Below are 26153 nucleotides of genomic sequence, written 5' to 3'. Positions count from 1 at the left end.
AATTGATCAAGTGAAATGAACCTTCATAAGACAAAAACTGAACACAATGTAACCACAATAGGTGTTGAGTTAGTTGTATTAAAAAGAAAAGGTGATGTCCTTACACAAAAGTGTGACTTGGTATAGGAGACTTTTTTTAAGTATATGTTGGGAGTGGTTAAAAGAAAACATCCCCAAGATTGAGTTCCCAGGTCTCGAAGGCTGAGCCTAATGAGTCTTTGCCTCTGGGGAAAGCATAAGGCAAGTTATCCATCAATGTATTGGCATTCCATCCTTCTACTAGAGTCAAGAGCCTCCCAACTGCACCTCCTGTGTGCCCCATTCACATTCTTGATGGTGCTTAAAGACTGGGGAGCACTCAGCCTCCCAGACAGGATGAGTATAACTGGGAAGTACAAATGCTTTGGGGCAACGGTGAGGCCAGAACAGTGATCTGGGACCCTTCATGTCAACAATACCAAGTAACAATGCCTCCCCACTTCTCTAAAGAACACATATGTGAAAAAAGCTCTTAGAACTTAAGCAGTGTAAATTCAAAAACAAGTCCAGGGAGTCCTATATGTCTTTCTGGAGAGGAAATATGATGGACATAGCTAGAGTCAAGTGGGCTCTGCTGTGAGTGTTAAATAGTGTTCATAACAGGTTGACTTTGTGCAGCGGCACCATGGGGATACACAGAGGTATCAGAATCAGTTCCTGTTCGACAGAGACTTACACCAAGCAGAAGAGCCAAGATATATACACCTGAAAAACAGCCATTAGGTGTTTTAATTGTATATTTTTTTAGTTTCTCACATTTCTCTCCAAAAGTTATCTTGGGAATTTCTCATAGGAATATGGCAACAGTCTAGGTCCAGTTGTCTCACTTTTCCTCCTTAAAAAATCCATATAGGAACTATTATTATCAGTGAAACTAGGATTAGAGAAAATCTACAAACTGAAATATATAATTATGGCCCAAACCAGCAGAACTAATATGGGAGGCCACAACTGGAAGAGTGGTATGGTGGGCACAGTGGGGTGGGTCAGAAAATATACAGGGGTTGTAGCGGTGGCATTTCCCCAAAGTTATTAGCAAATATTAACCGTCAGATGTCTGAGAAGGACCCACTTTGAGACAGAATGGCTATGAATAGGATAGAGGAGAAACATGGGACATTTGTGTTGGGGAGACAGAAGGCGTGGAAAATGCATGGGAGTCTATAAAGGGAAAGATTTATGAAGCACCAATTGCAAAAGAGATGAGACCACCTTGGAAGGCAGATGACAGTATCTTTTCATAGCAATGACAGATGAAGAATAGAAGGAAGGGAGTGGTAGTATAAGCTCTTTTGAGCTGTTAAGATATAAGGATCAGGGTAATCCTGGCTACGTGGGCACTATTATACTAAAGAAAGTATCCTTTAATGTAACAATGGAAGAAAAAGCCCTTGCATTGGGGATGTTATGTTTACCTGACTCCCTTTCCACAGCATCCATCAGCAAATAGCTGGTCCAGGAATATCAAACTCATTCAAATAAAAGAGTAAGACACTAGTATCAACGTAAGAGTATTATAGGAAAATACAGAAAGAGAAACAGAAGCCTGAATATGAAAAAACTCACCAGAAAAGAGTTGTCACAAAAGAGAGGAAAATTAAATCCAACATTTCAAGGCAAATTAAATACTCAATGAAGCAATTTCAGCCGGGGGCGGGGGAGAGAAGCCTACCATTCAGAATTATAGGAACTTAGGGAAGAAATGTCCTGACAATAGAAGGTGAGAGCCATATAACAAGGATATGAAATAGAAACTGATACAGTTCAAGAAAGAACTGGAGCCCTGGTCGGGTGGCTCAGTTGGTTGGAGTGTTGTCCCATACACCAAAAAGTTGTGGGTTCAATCCCTGGTCTGGGCACATACTTAGGCTGCAGGTTTGATCCCTGGTTGGGGCACATATAGGAGACAACCTATCAATGCTTCTCTCTCACAGTGAAGTCTCTCTCTCTCTCTCTCTCTCACTCTCTTCCTCTCTCTCTAAAATCAATAACATCCTCAGGTGAGGATTAAGAAAAAATTTTTTTAAAAAGAGAGAAAGGATGGAAACAGAAATGAAGACTAAATTACAAGTGGCACCAAGGAGAAGAGATACCAGAACGGTAAGAGACATAAAGTATTAAGAATAATAAAGGTGAAGAATATGAAATAAAGAAAAGGATTTGAGAGAAAGAGAAAGGTATAATAGACAGGTAAAGAAGATCCAACATATGTAAAATTGGAGTCCCTGAGGAAGAAAACTGAAATAAAGGGACAGAACCAACATTTAAACTAAAATTAAAAAAAAAAAGCACTGAAATAAAGTTCCTTTCTATTTAAAAGGAGCAACATTTACTTGGGAAAATTGATACAAAATGGTCAACCCTTTCCATGACAGGGCACTACTGTGTGGTGTGGGGTTTTTGTTTGTTTTTTAATTGGAATAGATAGTCTGGAACAAAGCACTGCTCCATTATGGAAGGCCTGGAACCTCTTCCATTAAGCACAAACACTGGCATACAATGCAAATTAATAGACATGCAAAAATGTGATTGATGAGAAAAAATAACCACTAGAAGCAGATGCAATGATCCCAGTATTGGGGTTAGCAAACACAATCTTTAAAATATTATTAAATAATTACTGTGTTAAAAAGAAAAGGAACGCAAAATTTTCAAAAAATGGAGACAACTATACTGAAATGTTGTTTCTATGAGGTTTGCAAAAGGCAAAATTTAATGCAACACATTCTGTTGGCTAAGCTGTGGGGAAACTCATGTTGTGGATGGAAGTGCAAAAGGGTATAACTCGTATTGAGGGGAATCTGGCAATATCTGCAGCAGCACTGCATTATCATTGGTGCTTTAACATTATTTAAGGATTTATCCAGCAGATGTGCCTGCACACACATTTTAATATGACATGTACAAGGTATTAATTGCTGCAGCATTTGTAATAGCAAATGATTAGAAGCAACGCAAATGTCCATCATTAGAGGGCATTTTAAACAAATTGTTATGTTTACATCGGCTTTAAAAAAAAAGAATGAGAAAGGTCTTTATTGACTGATGTGAATATTTTCTAGGACATAATACATGGTAAGAAGCAAGATATTTAGTGTACATCCTTTTTGTGTGAGAGTAGGAGAGAAGATAGGGAAAATGTATGTTAGAATTTGCAAATAAATAAATGCTTAAAGGCCATACAAAAAAACTAAACTTTAGAAATGGGGGTAGATTATGGAATAGGGCGCATGGAGTGGGCAGAGGTATGACCAATAATTGTAACTTTTTATAAGATTTTGACTCAAATCATAAATATACCTATTCAAAAATTTATATTAAATCCTAAAGGCTAGGTTGGGTAATATAAGTCAAATATCCTAAACTGTCCATATCAGCATTTTGAACACCTATAACCTTTATATCTGTAATTAATGCTAAAACAACTTTCACATGTGCTGTTTCACTTTGTCCTGTTAAAGACAGGCTAGATATAATTCTACCCATATTGTTAATAAAGAACCAGAGAGGTAAAGTATTCACTCCAATGCCAAGCCTGACAGCCCAGGCCTGGTGATGTTCAGTACAGGTTTTTAAATATTTTTAAGTAAACCCTGCTGCCTCCTCTGTTTCCTCTCCATGGTAATGACAGTCTCTCTCCTCCCCTCTCCTCTTCTGTGTTTCACCTAATATATTCATTTCTTTTGTTTGATATTTTTTTTCCTTTCTTCCTCTGGCTCTCTGGCCCTTTCTCTTTCCCTTCTTCCCTTTCCCCCTTCTTTCTTCTTAGGCCCTCACAATGCCCTCAATACATTCAGTACCCTGTTCGTTGCTAGGGGAGGAGGGGGAAAGCTTTCATTTGCTCAACTTTCCTGAAATGTTCTCTTTCGGACAATGCCATTTCCTTTGGTTATAGTCTGATCTCTCCAGGCCAGAAGCACGAGGTTGGAATGTGTCCAGTTTCTTTTGCAGTTTTCAGGCAACTGTTTTTAAATTTTCTTTAAAAATCTCCTCTTTAAACCATGGGAAAGAAGAGCCAGTAATATAGAAAAGCTCTTCCAAATATAAATGATATAAAACTGCAGAAATTAAATCAATTTGTCAGGTCTTGACACAGGATACAGATAGATTACAGAATAGAGTAAGAGTCCAAACATCTCCTCCAGTTGTTAATCTCAACCATAAGGGCAACTTTACATAGAAATATAATGTTTGATGAAATTGGTCTTTTAAGTCAATAAGGAAAAATAGATTTTTCAATAGTGTTGAGGAGAGCTTGCTAGCATTTGAAAAAGGGGGTGTGGGGGAGGCTGGATTTCTCTTGCTTTTTCTTTGACTAGATGCATTTCAGACAGAAATAAGATAAAATCAGAAGTATATTTGAAGGCCATGTGGGGAATTTTAAAAATCATCTTCGAGTATGGAAGCTACAAAACATGAAAGACTTTTAAAAAAGGAAGGTGAATTTGAATCCATAAAGCAATCTTGTAATGCATGAAATTTCATTAAGAAAGGCAAAAGACAAAGAGCAAAATATTTTCAAAAACATTTGAAAAAGGGCTAATTCTCTTAATGTTCAATAACCCTGAATGTCAATAAGAGATAAATAACCCAACATAAACAGAGGAAAGGATAAAAATAGCCAGCTCAAGCAAAAGAAATGAATAACTGATGAAGCTAGGAATAATGATCGACTTCACTCATAAATAAGAAATACAAATTTTAAAAAATAAAAGTAAAAAAGGAAAAACAAATATAAAAATTGGGGCACATTTCACTTAATCAAATTGGCAAAAATGGAATGTTTGATAATATCCAGTATTACTGAGATTGTGGAGAAATGAACATTATCCCCAAGTGTTTTGAGGAGTGGAAATCTGCAGAACTCTTTACAGGATAATTTGGCAACAATAGCTGACAAAATTCAAAATGCACATAACTTTTAGACCCAGCAATTCCATAAACAGGAATTCATCCTTTGGATTTATTTACAAAAAGTGCACAAGGAATTATGTATAATAATCATTCTAGATTTCTGGTAAATCCTAAAATTGGGAAGAACCTAAATGTGCACCGATAAGCTTATAAATCCTGGGGAATTACATACAACCAAATATTGAGCATCTGGTAAGAAGAATTAGGTAGATCAATGTGCATAGATTTGGAAAAATATGTTTACTGAATAAAAAGCAAAGTGCAGACAGAATATAGCAAAATTCTGTTTGTGGAAAACAAAAAGGATATGCATTTTACAGTTAGTTTGCCTATAACATTTCTCAAAAAATGTATGAAAGCTGCTTCATGATCCCATCCTAACCTCTGATTCCTCAGCTTCTCTTTGTTTTTCTTACTGGTTTCCAACATTCCTCTGCTTAACTTGGATTCCACAGTCACTCAGTGCAATCTCCCAGCAGAGGCCTCCTTCCCTACTAGTTGGCATTTTTGTAATCATTAATACAAATCCCAATATTGGATTACTCTGTTTTCTGAAGATCTACCCTTAGATTGCACAAGCAAATGTGTGGATTGATTTCTATCACTTGTTTTGTTTACAATCTCACTTGGGTGTTTAGTGTTACTTCACAATCTTTCCATTCACCCTACAATTTTTTTCCTACATCATTCCTCACAACAGATATTCCAAATATTGCTCCATTATTTCAGCTTCAAGCCTATCATTGTCCTTTGCACTCTCAGCAGATAACATCACTGAGAAAAAGAGGCCAAGAATGAACTTTTTACATACCTCTCTAGAATAATTTAAAAATCTATTTCAAGAATCAGCAAACTACAGTCATCGTGTCAGATCTAGCCCCGACTGTGAGTAAAAATGTTTTTACATCTTTGAAGGACTGTGAAAATGAAGAACAGTCAACAGACTGTGTCTCACAAAAACTGGAATAGTTATTACCTGGCCCTTCATAGAAAAAGTTTCCTGAGCCCTGATCTAGATCATCACCCATCTTGGATTCTTTTCTGATTCAGAGGAGCCCCTTTCCCCTCTCCACAGTTGACCTGGAAACCTGCAATCTTATTCAATCTCCTGCCTCTTATGGAATGTCCTCTTTGCTGAGTCTTCTCCATAGTGAGCTGAAGAATATTTTTTATACCACTAGTTATAGTTCATTTTTCTCAGATTGCCTGAGCCAATCAGGCAGTTTCTCTTAGGCCTTAGATATGTTCAAGTCTCAACCCTTTTGGATATGAGTGCATGTTAATGAATGGAAGCTATCCAACACTACTTCCAAGATGGGTGGTTGTTGTAATTTGTAATATGAAAGAATCTGAGGCCCTGTGAGACCAGCTGCACTTAACCCTGCCACATGGTATAAGGTAGGGATCCAATGTTATCTTTTTCCAGATGAGCAATCAGTTGTCTGCTTATTTTATTTCTTTTAAAGATTTTATTTATTTATTTTTAGAGAGAGGGGACGGAAGGGAAGAAGGGAGAGAAACATTGACATGAGAGAGAAACATGGATGGGTTAACTATCACACCCACCTCAAATGTGGATCACTGCAACCTAGGAATGTGCCCTAACCAGAATCTAGTGGGCGACCTTTTGCTTTGCCCCACAACACTCAACGGAGTCACAGAGGTCAGGGTGTTACGAGAGAAACTCCATTCTTCTTGCCAACGCAATACAGTAAAGAATTACAGATCAGTAAGTCCATTAGCTTACAAGCAGGGTTTATTGGTGATAAGTTTTCATAGAAGAGAACGGGCATTGCCCTGACTGGGGAGAAAGACATAGGTTCAGGGCAAAGCAAGGTAAGGGTGATGAAAAGCAAGGGATGCCCAAAAGCTCCAGGTCCTTCGTTCTGAGGTCTTACATACTTGGCAGGATTGATTGATGGGTAGATGTGGTGTCGGCCCTCCCCAGAGGACATGACTACCATACTTAGGTAGATGTGGGGGGGTGTTAGCCTGAATCTTTATCTTGTCCCAGACTCTATTTGTTCACCTTGTAAAACAGATATGTGACAGGGGGCAGTTACTTAAAGTTGGGGTAGTTACCCTAAGTTATTTATGGGCTCCTCCTGCAAGCACTAGGGACTCCCTCCGTTGGCAATTAACCGAAATTGTTTTATAGGCTTCTTTCTCTGGGTCTTGTGGACCACCTGCCCTTCCGGCTTCCAGGTCTTGGGATGAATACATAGTTTCAAAGGCTTTCTTTCCCAAATAGTGGAAAAGATATGTAAAATTTCAGGGGGGGGTCTCTCCTCCCAGTGCTAATAGTGTTTCTTGTGATGTGGGAACACCTGGCAATATTATGGACCCAGGCTCAGGACTGCTGATTAGTTGGTGAGACACATCTCCCTCCTCCTTCCTACCTTGGTTTACTATCTATTCTACTTAAGTACTATAAGGTGTTTCCTAGCAATGAGAAAGACTAGACAGTGGCCCACAACGGGTTCATAGTCTTACCAGTTCTTCCCATGCTATCTCCTGCCTCAAGACAGAAGTTCATTCTTATCTTATTGATATGAAATGTGACTTTTGTTATTTAGTCTCTCTCTCTCTCCAGATTAAATCAATCTTCAAACCTTGCCAATTTTACTTCCCAAATAGGTTTCATATCTAAATATTCCTTGCAATCAATCTCTAGCCTCACTGACAGTCTTCATTTCTGTCGCTCACCTTTCTTCTGGATTGCAATGTTTAGTCTCATTTTACCCCTGACAATCTCATCTCTCCACCTCCTTCTTCTCTTGTTCAGTCTTTCTCGTAGGTTTCTCAGCAGCATCTTTCTAAAATTGGTTCCTTTCGGCCTTTAAACCTTTCCGTGGCTTCCCATTGTTTCCAAGTTTCTTCAGAAATATCTAGTTTAACCTTCTGCTCCAGTACCTCTGATGACGTGGGAATGCCGTTAATTTCCTCCTCTCTCGGTGGGCTTCGCAGACTCCGTTTGCTGGGGACACTCTTACCTCATTTTTTGGTCTGCTCTTGAAATGCGAGCTCAGGTGCTGACTCCTCCAGTAAGACTTCCCTGACTACCCTTCCCGAACTACGGCAATCGAGGCTCTTTTATGGAAACCTATAATATTACGTTCTTTCCTCCGACACTCTCGTCCCCTACGCATACAGGCACCGGGACGCGCGGAATAAACACCTGTTGACCCACTGGACTGTAAAGCCCCTAAAGGGAGGCGCCGTGTCGTCGGGTGTATGTCTTGGAAGTCCTTCCCACAGAGGGAAAGCAGGTGCAAAGGCATGGAGGCGCAAAGGGACCTGGCGACCGAGACCTTCGAGGAATGCAGTTAGTTGGGGATAGAGCCCCTCACGGTCCTACGCGCGCTCCGGAACGGTCTCGGAGGATGAGCGATCACCGAGACGCCCCAACCTCCGAGAGTCCTAGAGAGGAAACGGAAGGGGCCTTTTCCTTACGCACCTGACTGATAGCGGTCGTGGCCCACTTCCGGTCTACGGAAGACACTGGGGAGGCTGGCGCGGGCGCGGGCGTGGGTGCTGGTATTTGGGTGAGAGGCGGATGGGACCGCAAAGCATGGCGGTGGTCGGGGCTCCCGTTTTGGGCTGTGGTGCAGTTGCGAGCCTCGGCGGCGGTGGCGACACTGGCACTGAGGCTGAGGCTGACGCTGCAGGAGGCGCTTCTCTTCGGAGCTGCCTCTGGCTGCACCGAGGCCTGGCGGGCTGGGACCCGGGGCTGGGGGAGGGGGTCGCCCGCGCTTGGCTTAGGTCGGAGCGTTCCCGATCCCGCCCGGCCTGGGTTGGGCTAAGGCTGGGTTCTTGTCCACGAACCCGAGACCTTGAACCAAAGCGAAACTCTGAAAAGTGAACTCGATTGTTGTAGAGCAATCCGTAGCAACTCATTTAATGAATAGTTACGGGACGCTTATTTGTGAGGTATCAGGAATAAAAGACGACTGAGGATATTTCTTGCCTCAGGGAATCTGGTAGGAATCAGAAAGACGTTGGTAGACATTTGTGCTGGGATGAATAACAGCTAGAAAATCATGAAAGAACAATCTCGATACAGGAGAGAAAGTGAATAGACCGAAAATGTAAAATAGATTTAAGAAGATTAGGTAAATACATAAAAACCTAATAGAATACTAAACTTTGGGTTTGCCCCCTGCCATTGTCCATTCTTAGCTGCATATAGAGTAATCTCTCCCCCTAAAAGCCGAGCCCTTTACCCGCTTTGAACTTCTAGATCTGTCTCCCCAGTCTAAGTCACCCTTTTTGCCCCGCATTCTCCAGCCTCTTCTTTCTCATGAGTACTTGAACCTACATTTATCTTTATTTTTTTGGCTTCCCGTATTTCTCATCTAAACCATATATTTTGGGATGTTGACCTTGGCCAGCCATCTGACCTGTTACATCTTCAGTTTTTTTTCATCTGAAAAGTAGGGGAAGTAGTACTTACCATACAGAATTGTTGTAAGTATGTGTGTACATGCTTTCTAAATGGTAAAGCCTATACAAGCTAGAAATGGTGTATATGTTGCTCTGTTGTCTTTAGGTTGAGCACGCACCAAAGCCACTAGCAAATCTATTGGGTTTACCTCCAAAATGTCTTAACTTTGCTTTTTTGCCACTATCCTATCTAAGTCCTATCATCTCCTGCTTGGACCACAGTAAGTGCTGCTTCCCTCTTTTTTCCCATTAATTTATTCTTGTCACACTGCAGGTAAGGTGACTTGTGAAACAGTTCCCCACTAAAACAAGAAAGAAGAGTAAAGTTCCCCACTAAAACAAGAAAGAAGAGTAAAGCCCATAATTCTTACTGTGGCCCAGGCCCTGGATAATTTGGTTTCTTCCTGCCTCTGCTACTAGTACTTGTATAGCTCTGTCCCTAGATCACTCTGCTGAAGCCACACTGCAACACACAGTGATTTCTAGCCTCCAGGCTTTTGCCTGGAATGCTCTTTGAATGACAGGCTCATTCCCATCCTTCAGGTCTCAGCCTAAGTGTTAACTCTTCAGAAAAGTATTCTTGAAGTTGTCCGCTATTAACAGAGAGCTCTCCTTTTTCCTTTGTAGAACTTACCCTCGTTTATAATTTTAATTTATTTGCTTACATTTGTTATTTTCTCTCTGCTGCACTAGTATATTAGTTTCAAAGGATAAGCACCTTGTCTGTTTTGTTCTCTATTGTATTTCTACTTTCTGTGGGCCTGGCATGTATATGTATTGAATGGTTATTTCCTTTAGTTTTAGAAGAGTAGGCCCAGGTGACTGACCTAATTATCACCCATCTTATAGTCTGTGATTGTAGTGTTATCTCCCTAATGGGATCCTGAGGTATTTGTGGTTATAAGCTAAACCTTATATATTTTATATTTATTCTCTGCTCATACTAAATAGTTAGCAAATACGGAATTGAACTGACATGATTCAAAATGTATGTTTAGTCTTGGAAATGTCTCATAGAAGGTAATTGCCGTGTTCTCCAGCAGAATATCCATTGATGTAGAGACAACTGGGATGGACTGATCTGTGTCTCACTGATGGTCGTTGGTCTTCCCAACAGACCCCCAGTCTTCTGGGAAGGAGTGTGAAGATGCTTAAAGAGCGTCCAGGGATGGCAGAAGATCCTCAGCAGCAAATGGGTGTTCCTGTGGTAAAATTGGAGAAAGAGTTGCCATGGGGCAGGGGAAGGGAAGACCCTAGTCCTGAAACTTTTCGGCTGAGGTTTCGGCAGTTTCGCTACCAGGAGGCAGCTGGTCCCCAGGAAGCCCTCAGGGAACTCCAAGAGCTCTGTCGCCAGTGGCTACGGCCTGAGCTGCACACCAAGGAGCAAATACTGGAGCTGCTGGTGCTGGAGCAGTTCCTGACCATCCTGCCCCGGGAGTTCTATGCCTGGATTCGGGAGCATGGCCCGGAGAGTGGCAAGGCCCTGGTGGCCATGGTGGAGGATTTCACAGAGAGAGCACTGGAGGCCAAGGCGGTGGGTGAGAAGGGGGTCTCAGGTCCTGTTTTATTGGTGTGGTGTGGGGAGATTTAAAGAATTGAAAGGTTTGAGGAAACGCGAAGAGGATGGGATATTTAATCTCTGCTTCTATATTCCAGAGGTACTTTTTGGACGGCAATTGAGTTCAGCAAGAAAAGACATTCCCAGGGTTCTCTTTTTGGTCATCAGAAACCTGACCATATGTCCCTTGTGAGCCTCAGGCTCAAAGAAGGCCGTTGTGATAGATTTCAAGGTCCCTCCTAGACCTATTCCTCTTTGGGCAGAGCTGCATGTGAGAATGCAGGGAAGTCCGTCCATTTGGTGAATATCCTCATTAAGAAGAGTTGTCTGTAATGGTGCTGTTTCCACTTCTAGGGTGTCGGCTGACATGGCTCACATAGTGATTCTGTGGTGGTATTCTAGTGATGCCAAGTAGCTGTACTGCTGATGCTTCCTTGGGACTCTGGCCAAGTCTCTGTCACTCTCTGATATATAGTCACATGATCATTGGCTGGGAAAGATGAGTGCAACTTTTTCTCATTGGCTAAGTTATTGTAGAGTCTAGGCTTTGTGGGTTTTTTTTTTTTTTTTTTTTTAAGGTTTTATTTATTTTTAGACAGAGGAGAAGGGAGGGAGAAAGAGAGGGAGAGAAACATCAATGTGCGGTTGCCTCTCACACGCCCCCTGCTGGGGACCTGGCCTGCAACCCAGGCATGTGCCCTGACTGGGAATCGATTCAGTGACCCTTTGGTTTGCAGGCTAGTGTTGAATCCACTGAGCCACACCAGCCAGGGCTAGGCTTTGTATTTTTTATTTTCAGCGTCTTTAACTGGGCAATTTTTTTTTCTAGTAGTGAGACAATATTTAGGCTCTTTGTGATGTTATTCATGGTGGAATTTGATCTGTATTTGAGGCAGACAGAAGGGACCCTTGTAGAATGGTATGGACAGATAGAAGTTGCTCACAGCCTGAGAAAGGGAGTTTAACTTCTTTTTCACCTTCTCACTGATGTTCTGGCGAAGAGCTGAGCCAGTTTGTCCTTCCTGGCTCCTGCAGCTGGAATGGTTCTTTTCTTGGTTCTCTTTTTTGGTTTTAATTCAACTCCCTTCATAACCAGGCCTCATTTGAAATAGGTTTTTGGGCCTGTTCTTAGGTTCCATGCCACGTGCAGGGAGAGCAGGAGACAGCAGTTTGCGGAAGCCCTTGGGAACCTGGTATCCACCTGGGACCAGTGGAGGTCAAGCCTGAGTGGGGGATGCACCGAGGGGAAGGAGTTCAAGGCCTAGACCAAGGCACTGAGGAACAGCTCAATCAGGACCCTGGTGCTGGGACAGAGGCCTTCCAGGAGCAGGGTAAGATGCAAAGAGTAGGAAGTAAAGTCACAGGAACGCTTTGACAAAGGTCAAAGGTGACGCTTTGTGCCCTCTTCCCTCCCTCTTTCCTTTACAAACCCAGCAATTGATAAACTAAGGTACCTGCAAGGTGTACGGGGACGGGGTTGGGGCCACTCCCCCCAGGAATTTATTTATTAAAAATTGTTTGTGTATTCTTACATGTTTAAGCTTTAGTCACCTTCAAAGTACTCTCCATTTGATGCAGTACACCTATTGAGACTTTTTTCCCACTGTTCAAAGCAATTTTTGAACTCGATTTTGATGGCTTTTAATGTGTCTGCCATTTTTTGTTTCACCTCTTCTACACTGGCAAAATGTTATCTTTAACAACTTTTTTCTTCCAGGGAAACAGTCACTTGGGGTGAGGCTGGGTGAAAAGGGAGGGTGGGACATGGGGATCATGCCATTTTTGGTCAAAAAACTACTGAACACACAGCGTGGTATTGTCTGGTGCTCTTATGAATCACCCATCATGAAATGGGCAAGCACTTGAAAGAGCTTTCAAAAAAAAAATTCACTGAAGCTGAACACAGCTTCTCACAGCAATGCCAGTTGCTACACTGATAGAGGTGGGTTCCTAGAATGCTCACCCAGCTGGGGAAATCTGTACAAGGGGCCCACCCTCCAGAAGATAATTCTAGGTGTTTTGGGTTCTGCCTCATAATTCTGAGTTTTTCTGGCTGTTTCCTTGACTTCAGTAGGAAACGATGAAGTGAAATTATTTTCTATACCTTGACTCTTTGATTTCTGCAGGGTATATCTGGTATCATGCTCTCTTGTCACTTGTCCCCTTTCCCTCACATCCCTTCTTGAAACCATTAGGAAATAGGCTGCTGACATGTACAGATATTTTTAAGTAGACTGACTAACCATATCCCTAAAAGTAATGTGTGACTTTACTGTGTTTCTGAATCTCAAAGGGAATTATTTCCAGAGTAGGGAGCATGTATAGCTCTTCAGGGACAGGGCTTATTGGGTTGGGACCATCTTCCCAGCTGAGAACAGGGTAGGATACACCCAAATCCCTGTCTGTCTGGAGTCTTCTTTTGGTTCCTGGGTTTTTGTGTTAGGCATTAGGCATCTTTGAACGAGGTAACTGTAAGAAAGCACTGATTCTGCTCATGCTTTTTCCCCCCTGCTTAGCTCTGCCAATTCTTCAGACTGGTCCTGGCTTCCCCCCCGTGAACACCAGAGACCAAGAAATGGCAGTTGGGTTCCTTACGACTGGGTCCCAGGTGAGCTGTGCCTCTGCCCTTTTGGTGATCATGACATTGCTTTGAATGAGGTTCATTTTCCCCAAGATTTCTATGCACAACAGAGCTCCATCCACAAAGTTGAATTATTCTACTCCTTGTTCTGATGGGCTTTGTTCTCCCCATTTCACTATCCTCAGTCGTTAATTTGAATTGAGCCTATGCCTTAGAGTCACTTGTTTGTATTACTCTTTGGAGGTTTTTTTGTTTGTTTTTTGTTTTTTTGTTTTTGATTGACCCAGTGTTACTATTTTAATAGTGAGGAAGAGGATATTGTTGATAGAAACGTTGTTCTGATACAGGCTGTGGTGGTTAGCCAGGAGATCAGTAACCCTTTGTGGCTGGCCTTTATGGATACCTCTGCTGCTGCTCCTCTTCTGGACCTCCCCTTCCCCCATGTTAGCAGGAATGTAGCTGACGTAGGGTTGGGGGCGCTCTGGAGTGCTGAACAGAGTGGTCTGTCTGGCCCTTACTCTGGCCACACCAGGAGTTTTGGCCTTGTTTACACTTCTTATCCTGCCACAGTCTGGGGTAACTAGAGTAAAGGTGGGCACTCTTGCTACACTGTAAGTCTGTTCCTTGAGATTATCAGGAAGGTGAGGAATTTCCAGTGTGGTACCTTTCCAAAAGGGATGAGTCTTAAAGTGAAAAGTTCATTGTAGAAAGTTCATGGCAGAAAAAAAGAAGTGAGTCTGATCTAGCTAAAGCAGTATTGAACAAGGTTTGATGCTGGCAACATTTCCTATTTCTGTTTTCTGTGGAGGGGGTTTGGAGAAAATGCGGAAGGACGGCAGCATGTTTTAATTTGGTCAGACCCTCCTCTATCATAATAGTTCATGGTGTCGTGAATGACAGTGCATTTATTTTAACAGGCATTGTTAAGGCAAGGCTTGCCCAAATGTTGACTTATCTCTGACAGAAAATCAGCTTGAGATGAGAGGTAAATAGCAGCTTTCAGGTTCAGTCAAGCTTAAGGATTGAATGGAGGTGATTGGAAAGTGGAAATGGATGCTGTGTTTATTAGGTACAGGCTAAGTATCTGCAGCAGAGACTGAAAAATCAAGTGGCTCAAACCAGTTCGTTATTCTTTGTCATTAAACTGTCGAGAGGCAGGCACTTCTGCTCCCTAGGCCAGCTACATACCCCAGTTCCTTTCATCTTCTCGCATTGTTATTCTCTAGAGTGTTGTCTCCTCTGGTCACTTTACTTTTAGATTGCTCCTACTTTGGGATTATTTCTTCACCCATAGTGGTCTCCTGTTGTTTCAGGGGTTGGGACCATTTAAAGATATGGCTCTAGCCTTCCCAGAGGAGGAGTGGAGGCATGTGACCCCAACCCAGATAGACTGCTTTGGGGAATATGTGGAACCACAAGCCTGTGGAATCTCACCTCCAGGTAAGACTGTTTTCAGGTAAGAAACTGAGGCATTTCGGAAGCTACAACTTTGTCCCAGATTTCAGAACCTGGTGCTATTAACAATGGAAGGGGATTTCATGGCAGACGAATAAATCGGACCAAAGAGTAAGGGCCAAAGGTATGAAAACTGGCCAGGCGCATTCCTGTTTAGGAGAAGGTGAGGCAAGAAAAAACGAGGCAGTTATTCTGGCTGTGATGAGACAGGTTGGTCATTAGGATTCTGAAGCACCTAACCTTGTACATGATTGAAGGATACTGAGGGCGTGAGAGCGAGAGAAAAGCAGCAAAAGATGGATCCTATGATCTCATTCATTCAGTACATATTTACTGAATGTCCTCCCCATGTAGGCCCCACCTTCGCTTTGTGATGGGGAGGACTGACATACATGAAACCTTTGGACTATATAGAGTGTCTAGAGGAGAGCATGAGAATGCATAGTAGGGTTTTAGAGACAGGAAGGGTCGGTGTGGGCTTGTGTCATAGAGCAAGCAGAGCCCTGGTTTGGCCTATCTCACATGATGGCTGGGTTTTACCTGAAGCAAGAGCTGGGAGGACTTAGCCATCATGCACATGAAAAGAGGTCATAGCAGGAGAAACGAGGAGGGAACATTATCAGGGTGAAAAATCCTGCTGGGAAAGCCAACAGAGGGCACTGCAGGGGCTTGAGAATTTCCAGAGCGAAGAATAGTGTAGAAAGTGTCTGCGGGCTGAATGGGGAGCACAGGGAAGACAGGAAAAGAAACAACGTTGGCCCTCTCCTTTGTTTTCTCTAATTCTTTTTTTTTCCCCCTTTAATAACTGCTTTGTAAGTTATGTACTGACCATTCATATGTCTTGACCTTGCCTGGCCTTTTTTCATCTTGACATATGTTGAAGGATAAGTAAGAGTATTATTGTACTTTCTTCAGGACATGAGAGAACCCATGCTGGCTTCGCCACTTACTGTGAGCTTGGGCATCTCACTTGACCTTTTCAGGCCTCAGTTTTCTCAGTTTTAAAATGGGGATATTCATAGAACACTATCTCTTGGCGTTGTAAGGATTTAATGAGATAATAAATCTAAACCTTTGAGAACCATGGTAGTGTTAGGTATTTCTGTTAGTTGTATAAGTATTGTGAAGTGATTCCTTTATGAGTCAGTGAGCATTCATTCATTTATTCACCCAAAAATAGTTATTTGGCATTTACTGTGTGGCTAACATTCTAGTAGTCACTATGAAGGGTTAAAAATAAAGGTGTTTGCCTCCATGATTTTAACATCAGAAGATGACCCCAGGTGCCTGTAATAATGCTCATTATGGAGTAGCATAAGGAAGACTGGAGGAAGGGGCTCAGGAGACCTGGGTCCAGTACAAGGTTTTCACCCATGAGAAAGAGATGTAAGATTACACGATGGCAGAGGATGTGGAACCCCTAAGTGGTAACTGCACAGGGCAGGGTCTTGTGCAGCGTTCCCCAAATAGAGGTCCCATCATTCCAGCGTCTTAATCCCCGTCAATGATATACCTCTGCCAGTGATGCTACTATGTGGGAAAGGATTCTGCCCTCTTGTTCCCAGGGCTTTTTACACCATCCTGGCCTTTTTTGACTACTCTAGAGACTCTGGCTGTATGTTTGTCCTCTTAGCCACTCGTTTCAGAATAACCCAACCACTTTCCTAAGCGCTTATGTTGAGGCTAGGTGAGGTGAAGGTCTGTTTCTTAGGCATGCCACCTGCTAGCCGCCTCAACCTTCAGGTCTTCTTGAGATTCATTCTCCAGTAGTTGTAGCTCTGACATTGACCGCTGTGTAGAATACAGCCTGAGAAAATAAACGTTAGTTGTGTAGTATGTAATATGTAGCACATATTTGCATTTCCTCAGGGTCTAGTTACGGTTCACGCTTTGCATTCAAATTTAATTTTACTATTCATAACACCTCAAAACTGGAAACTACCCAAATGAACATCAGTGATAATACTAAATAGGTTGGAATATATTCTTATACTGTAATACCATACACCAATGAAAAAGAATGTAGTGTAACTATAGCTACACACCGTGATATGTGTGAATCTCACAAGCATAATAATATTGAGCAGAAGCCAGAAATAATGTGAATCATATAAAGTTCAAGAACAAGCACATGTGCTTTCTGTTGATAAAAGTCTGGATAGCATGTTATCCAGAGGGTAGGATATAGTCAATGGAGGAGATGGGAGAGGAAGTTCTGGGTGCTGGTAATGCTTCTGGAACTGGTTGCTGTTTATAGGGTTGTGTTCATTATGAAAATTCTTTGAACTCTACATTTATTTTTGTACACTTTCATGGACAGGTCATGAAACAAGAGTATGTCAGAGTTGATAGCTATGTCCTTCATATTTTTATCAAATCATGAAGCATGTAATGTCTCTTTTTATCTTTTAATAATCTTTTCTGAAAAGACTTTTTGTTTAAGCACCACTTGACATTTCTTTCTTGGCTTCTTTGCTTCCTATTACCTTTTATCATCTTTTCTCTCTTCCCTTTCCTCTTGTTCTTCTATAAACAATTGTGTTAATTTAGAGAGCGTATAAGAGGGATCAGAGGAAGGACTTCTAGAAGGGGCAAGGCATTTCAGTAGCATTCACAGGCAGTTTGGTCTTAATAAAAATGCTACAGTAAGGATGGTCTGGTGTAAGGATTTCAGTGACAAACTGGGTTCATTTGTTCATTCAGCAGTCATTAAGCATCTTTCTTGAGTCAGGCACTGTGCTGGGCTCCCAGGAGACCCCGATTAATAAAACAAGGCTAGGTGGAGAGAACAGTGTGAGTAGGGACAGTGACTTGAGCAGGTAGAATGTATGATATGGAGAAGTGCAAGTAGCTCACCATTGCTGGAATAGGTTTATCACTGAGGAAGGCAAAATGTTTGGATGGATGAAAAGTAGGATTTACAGCAAGGTCATATATAAATATGTAAAGAATAAGTAAAATGCTAATTGAATACATTTGTGCTGAAGAGACCCATGGTAAGAGAATAACCAGGGTGTGTTTCTAAGAAATCATTGAGTTAGATTTTGAAGGAAAGAAAAGGGTCTTAATTAGGAAGTTAAGTGGGAAAACATTAAAATTTGGTAGACTATTCTGTAAAAAGGCATGGAATTGTCTTAGCTTGGGCTTCCACAACAGAATACTAAAGACTGGGTGATTTAAACAACAGATGTTTATTTTTCACTGTCCGGGAGGCTGGAAAGTCCAAGATCAAGGAGCCAGCAGATTCAATGTCTGATGAGGGCCCTCTTCCTGGTTTGCAGGCAGCTTCGTGATTTGTCCTCATATGATAGGCAGGCAGAGGGGCCAGGGGAGAAAGAGAGAGATCTCTGTCTCTATTTATAAGACTACTAATCCCATTATGAGGGATCATGGCCACATGACCTCTTTGTATTTGTTCCCCATTTCCTGGTTTCTCCCCATCTTATAATAGCATCACATTGGGGCTTAGGGCTTCAACCTCTGATTTGGGGGTGGGGCACAGACATTCAGTCCATGACTGAGATGGAAAGAAGTAAAGTTTGGCTTTAGGGTCAAGGAAAGTAATATGTATTAAGGTTGTTGGTCAAAGGAAAAAAAAAGGAATTAATTCTAACGTAAATTTACTTTCCTAGTTGTTACAGAATCATTGTGTCTCTTTTGTCCTGTAGGTATTAGGAGCAAGGAAAAGGAGGCCAAAATCCAGCAGGCGGACCTCAAAGGGGCACTTGCTCAGGGCACGTCAGAGAGGTTTGGGGAAGCTGCTCTCCAGAGCCCTGAGCTTGGAGGAACCAGTGAGCAGGAGCCCGGTAACTCTGTGGGAAACATGCCAGGGCCGCCTCCTCCCCAGCATGGCATCCTACCCATGCCCGATGACCTTAAGACTCATAGCTCCTTCTGGAAGCCTTTTCAGTGCCCCGAGTGTGGTAAAGGTTTCAGTCGGAGCTCAAATCTTGTCAGACACCAGCGAACCCATGAAGAAGAAAAATCCTATGGCTGCGTTGAGTGTGGGAAAGGGTTTACTCTGAGAGAATACCTCATGAAGCACCAGAGAACCCACCTGGGAAAGAGACCCTATGTGTGTAGTGAGTGCTGGAAAACGTTCAGTCAGAGACACCACCTGGAGGTCCACCAGCGGAGTCACACAGGGGAGAAGCCCTATAAGTGTGGAGACTGCTGGAAAAGCTTCAGCCGGAGACAGCATCTTCAGGTGCATCGGAGAACTCACACTGGGGAAAAGCCCTACACCTGTGAGTGCGGCAAGAGCTTTAGCAGGAATGCTAACCTGGCTGTTCACCGGCGAGCCCACACAGGGGAGAAGCCGTATGGGTGCCAGGTGTGTGGGAAACGTTTCAGTAAAGGGGAGCGGCTGGTCAGACACGAGAGGATCCACACTGGGGAGAAGCCGTACCACTGCCCTGCTTGTGGGAGGAGCTTCAACCAGAGGTCCATTCTCAATCGGCACCAGAAGACTCAGCATCGCCAGGCGATCCCTGTGCAGTAAGGGTGCCCTGTAGAAATGTATTACACTTGCTAATGGAAAGTGCTGGACAAGGTGGGACCTTCCGAGACCAAGTGAAGGGAGACCTCCGCAGAGGATGTAATTCATTTTACTCACTGAAGGACTTAGGAAGGGGTGTTGAGGAGTTATGGATTGCAGAAGGACACCTTGACCCATTTGCTTTCCACTCGTTCAAAAGGAAAAAGGGCAAGGCCTGGTTCATTTTGAGTTTCCAGATACTGCAGCCTCTCCCACCTCTTACCTAGGTAGTGCTAACAGTTTTTCTTACCATCTTTTGGGGGATATCCTGAGTTTTAGTTCATGTTGAGGTTTTTCTCCTTCAGTTGGATGTTCGTATCCACCTCCTGAGCAAGTCTCGTAGTCAAGGCAAAATTTGTCCAATGTTGGCAGCTTGAACCTAATTTTTCTGAGGTCTGTATCTTGCCTGCCAGGACTCTGTCTCCCTCCCTCCTGTTCTCTTTTCGATGTGATAAATATTTATTGAACACATACTATATGCCACGCACTGGGAGTAGAGTGGTTAATGAGACAGATGAGACCTTGTTCTCCTGGAGTTTGTGATTTAGCACTGAAAGCACCCACACAAAACAATTAATTATCGTGTTCATTTGTGGTGAGTGGTGTGTGAGAAGGTAATTCTTATGCTCATTCTGCCCTGTCTGCTTGGGTGCTGGATCTTTCCTTCCATAGTTGGGATCACTCAGGCAGCCTCATTTATTTTACTTTATTTGTAGTCCCTTTTGTAACATTCTACCTTCATCTGTAAAGTTTCCCCATTCCATTCCTTATAGCAACTGTCGACCTACCTATTAGGAAATTAATATTTTGCTATTGATCACTGAATAAAGATGTAAGTATTTTAAAAAAATGTTCAGTTCTGTATAAAGATCTAATTAAGTCTGAAAGATGAACTAGTATTAATACTCTATATTCGATGGCACTTTACAGTATATAAAATGCTTTTCTTTGTGTTCTCACTTGATTAATTCCACATATATCTATTGATGTCCAGCAGTGTGCCAGGAACTCTTTTTAGGTGCTCAAGATCTATCAGTGGATAAAATGGGAAAATCCCTGACCTTGTGAAGCTTATGTTTCAGTGAGTGTAGTTGATCTTTAGAACTACCCAAAGTGGAACTCGTGGATGTTCCCATGAACCTTCTGGACCTGGGATCTGCGCCTTTGTCTTGGTCCTGTCAGCTCCTTTCCCTGAAATGCATTTGCCACCTACCTCTTGTTACTGAGTAATCTCTGTCCTCAGTGCATCTAGATCCTTGTCATCTGAGGTTCTTGGGGTCCTGAGTGCCAACTGGAGATGATGAGATAGTAGCAATCTGTTTTGCATGAGAGTGCCAATTTAGGAAAAATAAAGATGTTTATAGGCATTTTAAAAAATGCATTTCTGTCAAAATGAGAAGGAGCTGTATTTTTAACTGTTTAAGGTTTCTCTTATTATTTTGCCATCACTAAAGGCTTTCCTTCCTGTTTGAAATTCCATAGACTGCATAATTTGCATGGACTGCACTGCAGTATTGTAATTCTGTGCCTCTGAATGCTGGCTGCTGAGTAAGTTAGTCTTTTGATGTGATTTGTCTCATGATGCCTCTTAATACTCTTACTGAGATTTCCGCCCCCCCCCCCCCCATTTTCTATTGTAAAAAAAGATAAATGGTAATGACTTCAACACAGGGTTGTGTTAGTCCATTTTGAAATATTATTTTATCCATTTATAGACAGATAGCCATGGTGTTTAATTCTGATTTAGCAAATGACCTCTGGCCCCTCAGCTGTCCCCACGGGGCTGCACGAACGAGGATGTATCGGAGACATCTGCTGTCTGAGATGCTGAATTTCTCAGCAACATCGAGGTCCAGATGCAGAATCAGCTTGTTTTTTTCCTAGTTCTCAGTTCAAGCCAGGTAAAGCCTAATGCTGCCAGCCAAACCCAATGGAAGGCTTTTCTAAACCTCAGGCTTCTGGTTGTAGCACATGGGGACTGACCTGGCCTGAGTTTGGCCTTTTCTGGGACGTCCATATTCCAAAGCTGGATGGGAGCATGGGGCCAACAGGGGCTGGGAGTTGCTCATCAGCGGTCTTTCTGTTCACCTGAATTGTAGATTCTCTCTGATCATACACTCAGCCAGACAGGTCTCTGGGTTTTCAGCCATTTGGAATCTCTTGAGATAAGCTTCAGTAGAAGTCAGGTCTTGCTCTCCTTCCCACTTGGGCTCACCTGTGTGCTTAGAGGCCAAAGCTTATAGACAGTGCCTCAAAGGTGAATTTTTCCCATGAAATTGTAGTAGCCTTATTTTTATATCCAAGTGTGAAATATTTTGTTTTCTGTATTTTTTTATTTAGAGATTTTTCATAATAGAAAATTTTAAACATATATAAGTGAATCCTCATGTAGTTATCATCCTGCTTTAACCATTATAAACTCATAGTCAATATTGCTTTATCTCTACCCCCTCCCAGTCTTCCTCCCCCACTGAAGTACTTTGAAGCAAATCTCAAATGTTTATAAATATTTTAGTGTTTACCTCTAAAGGGAAGGACTCTAAAAGAATAACCACAATACTATTTATCATACCTAAAAGTTAACAATTCCTTCATTCCTGATTATTGTTTTTTAAAAACCCATGTACTTTTTAAGAAGCTTTGAGTTAACATCCAAGATCCATAATTGTGATTTGTTGCTTTCTAATAATCTATACCTTCTTTTTTTTTCCTCTTGAAATTCATTCACTGAAACAACTGGGTTTATCCTGTAGAGCTTCTTACATTCTTAATTTTGTTGTTTGCATACCCATGGCATTATTTAATATAGTTCTCTAACATCTGTATCAACTAAAAACTTACAAGGTCTAGTGGTATAACCAGATTTCTACTTCACATTTTGTCAGGAACATATGGATGGTGACATGTCTGGTTGTTCCTTGTTATATAACATCAGGAGCCTAGATCCACTTACTTCATTAATTCTATAAATGATTCTGTGAGAAACTTCCCTTCATTAACTTAGGTTACTCTTAGATTTGGTTCATAGAAGAAAGGAAAAACTTGAATCTTTCTTCCCTTTACCCGTTTTCACAATAACGATCTGACTGCTTTGCTTCCTGTGAAAGTGATCTATCACTTCTTAAAAAACAAAATGAATTTATGGATTTAAATTGATTCCCTGCAGTTATTCTTTTTGATCTTGAAGTCATTTTGTCAGAGGTGGGCATAGGTAACCAGGTTCTTGGTGATCGCAGACAAAAAAATTGAACCGAACACACAGGATTTATAGCAGAAAGCGAGAGAAAGCAGATGTATTAAGCCACATAGAACATGGGAGCAGGCCAACTCTGAGCAGAGCAGAACAGAGCTTAACAGCCTCAGCAGCTATAGTGGCAACAGCTCCAGCCATTACTAAGCTCATTTCTTTTCTCCCAGGAGACAGACTTCCAGGACCCTGGGTTATGTTTATAACAGTAAGGTCTTGGCGTGCCAGGTCCCCTAAGGTACAGTCACCTCCATGTTTAGAGTTGCTGAGATGTGTGTAAGCAATAGTTTTTCGGGGTTCTGAATGATCTGTTAGCCAGTTACTGGGAGTCCCACATAGCCAGACAAGACCCGGGGGTGCTGCTATGACTGTGGCATTGGCAGAGTTGTATTTGTTAAGGGGGAAAGGCAATCCTTAAGGGGGCCTGAATTAGATCCCTGATCTTCCCCTCCTGCAGGAGGTGGTAGGAATTTTGCTAATACCCCTTGAACGGGTTGGTTCAATCTCCAACTAACACATTTTGAAGTATTGGTATCTGCATTATGAGTTTTGTCAAAGCAGCACTGGATACTATTAGGAATGCAGTTAGAATCATAATTTGGGTAGCATACTATATGCGACCAATTCAAATGTTTAAAAATTTCTCCCTCAGAAAGAATTTGGAACTTGAAAGAGAGGCCAGGGCTTCAAATGGGTTAATGGCCCTGGTATGAGTATTATTATAACATGGGGGTGCATCCTATAGTACTGTCACATTTAAGAGAGGTACTAGAGTAATTAAATGGCTTTAATTCTTGTGGGGTCATATGGAAGCACAAAGGAGAATTGCACTTCCATATGACTCTTAAAAAGAGAAATGTATAATTAGCAGAAGAATTCAAAGCATTGATTAGGATTCATTAGCTATTGGGTAGGCTTTTATATGAGCATTATATCTGGAAGGAGTTTCTGGGTTAGGATGACATATCCAACATTGGGCCAGATTTTCTTCTGCTAAGGCACGAGAAGCGTTTACTAAATTTTCATCCCATTCCCCAATACAAGGTGTAGGTGAGTAGAGAAGTGTCAATAGAAACAACAAAAGGTTTTCATTTTGGACAATTATAGATATGATTCCACCCAAAAGGAAATAATTAAACCTTCATGCAGAAGACCAGTACTAATAGAAAGGTCCCAAGAAAGGTAACTGTTCAGAATAATGATGATTTCAGTATATTGTCATCAAACATTACTTATCTTTTCGGCCTTCTCCTTTTGAACAGGAACCTGAGGTCCTCCAGTGGCTCGCAGGTGTAGTCTGGGCTCTGGGTCTCCAGCCGTTTCTGAGTCAATTCGGGATCAGGGGGAGCCAGCTTTACACTGGAAATATGAACCCAACTATCAAACCCTAAAAATGTTACAGCCATAGGGGTACTTGGCACTACCTGGTAGGGCCCTTTCCATTTAGGGTTGAGTTGGTCTGTGGGTGATCCCTCCTTACAGGTTTTAAGGAGTACCCAGTCCCCCGGAGATATGATAACTTGAAAATTCTCTTTTGGGGCTGGTAAAATTTTATTTCCATATTCCTGTAAAGCTTTCTGTACTTGCCCTAAGTTTATTATATACTTAATTGCTTGATGAATCTCTGTATCAAACATTAGCTCTAGAGTTAAAAAGGGTCAGCCATACAGCATTTCAAATGGGCTGCGTTTAATGTTGGCCTCAGGGGAGCCCCTAATCCTCATGAGGGCTATAGGTAGTAACTTAGCCCAGTCCTCAGAAGTCTCCTGACAAAGTTTTGTTAATGTTCTTTTTAAAGTTTGATTTGCCTGTTCTACCTTTTCAGAAGACAGTGGTCTCCACGTGGAGTGGAGATAATATTTTATGCCTAGAACTTCAGAGGCTGCCCGAGTGACCCTAGAAGTGAAGGATGGCCCATTACTGCTTTGTAGGGATCATGGAAGACCAAACCGGAGTATTATATCCTTTAGGAGAGCTTTTGCTACTTCTGTGGCCTTTTCTGTCTTTGTTGGAAAAGCCTCAGTCCATCCAGTAAAGGTATCTATCAGGGCTAAGTAAGTATTTGTATCCTCTAAAAGGAGGCATTTTGGTAAAATCAATCTGCCAGTCCTTTCCAGGATAGGTCCATCTTCGCAGAATAGGTTCTATCAGCGAGGGCAGGGATGGCTTTTGCCCAGAGTTGTTGTAGGCACAAAGAGTACAAGCCTGGCACATATTCTTTATGGTAGTTGCTATTCCCCTGCCTACAAATTATTAACCATTGTCATTGTAGCACCCCTTCCAATATGGAAGGAGTCATGCAAAACCTTTAAGAATTTCCACTGGGAGGCATGGGGAAGGAAGAGCCTCTGGCCAACATATGTCCAGGGTCCTTCATGGACACCTCCTTGCTCCAAAGCCCAAGATATTTCCTCAGATGTATAATTGGGCTTGCTATCTGAGCCATTTACAGAGGGGAATAAAGCCATTTGTCAGTCCCTAGTGCTGCTTTCTTTGCTTCTCGATCTGCTCTCCTATTTCCCTGAGAGATTTTGGTGGCCTTTGCAATGCATGACTGCCACTGAGGGAGCCTAACTGCTTCCAACAGATTTAAGATTTCTGGTCCATGTTTAGGGGAATTTTTAGCAGAGAGGAGCCCTCTCTCTTCCCATATGGCAGCATGAGCATGCAGAAACAAGATGAGCATGCAGAAATAAGGAAGGCGTATTTGGAGTCTGTATAGATACCCCTTTTCCTTGTCCTAGAATGAGAGCTCTAGTGAGGGCTATAATTTCAGCTTTTTGGGCTGAGGTTGAGGATGGAAGGGGTCGTGCTTTGATGGTGTCATATAAACTAACCAATGCATATCCTGCTTTTCGCTGCCCATTCTGTACAAAGCTGCTCCCATCAATGAACCATTCGTCATCAGGATTTTCTAACAGTTTGTCTAGCAAGTCAGTCCTGCTGGAGTAAGATAAATAATGTCTGAGCAGGAATGGGTCAAATCTGGGAATGATTCTGTAGGCATTAAGGAGGCTGGATTTAAGGTATTACAGGTCTTTACAGTTACTTCAGGATTGTCCAGAAGAAGGGCCTGATATTTGGTCAATCTATTCCCTGTTAGCCAGAGGTGCCCTTCCATTTCAAAAACTCGTTGTACCTGATGTGGGGTTAAGACCTCTAACTTCTGACCGAGAGTTAGTTTACCAGCTTCCTCGGTTAGTATCACTGTGGCTGCAACTGCTCTTAAACACGGAGGCCACCCAGTTGCTACAGTGTCCAGTTTTTTTGAGAAATATGCAGCTGGTTGAGGTTCATTCCCTAGTCATTGGACTAAGACTCCCTAAAGCTATTCCTTGCCTTTTTGCTACATATAGAGAGAAAGGCTTAAGTTAGGGAT

General features: G+C 42.2%; 1 protein-coding gene across 2 annotated transcripts; it reads left to right on the top strand.

Moving 5' to 3' along the window:
* Window positions 1–8445: 8445 nt before the first annotated feature.
* On the top strand, window positions 8446–20305 carry ZSCAN25 (zinc finger and SCAN domain containing 25). Of its 2 annotated transcripts, XM_054589839.1 has the most exons (6): window positions 8446–8498; window positions 10514–10930; window positions 12087–12285; window positions 13471–13562; window positions 14849–14975; window positions 18659–20305. In XM_054589839.1, exons 2-6 carry the CDS (start codon window positions 10544–10546, stop codon window positions 19489–19491), a joined length of 1638 nt encoding a protein of 545 aa, XP_054445814.1. In that variant the 5' UTR covers window positions 8446–8498; window positions 10514–10543; the 3' UTR covers window positions 19492–20305. The 2 variants fall into 2 exon arrangements, with proteins under 2 accessions (XP_054445814.1, XP_054445813.1); XM_054589838.1 differs by lacking the exons at window positions 12087–12285; window positions 13471–13562.
* The last annotated feature ends 5848 nt before the right edge of the window (window positions 20306–26153 follow it).

Source organism: Pteronotus mesoamericanus, unplaced genomic scaffold (genome assembly GCF_021234165.1).
Source record: "Pteronotus mesoamericanus isolate MK-2021 breed Mesoamerican mustached bat unplaced genomic scaffold, CSHL_Meso_final scaffold_167, whole genome shotgun sequence".
Taxonomy (NCBI): Eukaryota; Metazoa; Chordata; class Mammalia; order Chiroptera; family Mormoopidae; genus Pteronotus; species Pteronotus mesoamericanus.
Note: the sequence above shows the minus strand (reverse complement) of the source record. Positions and strands in the feature narration are given on the sequence as shown.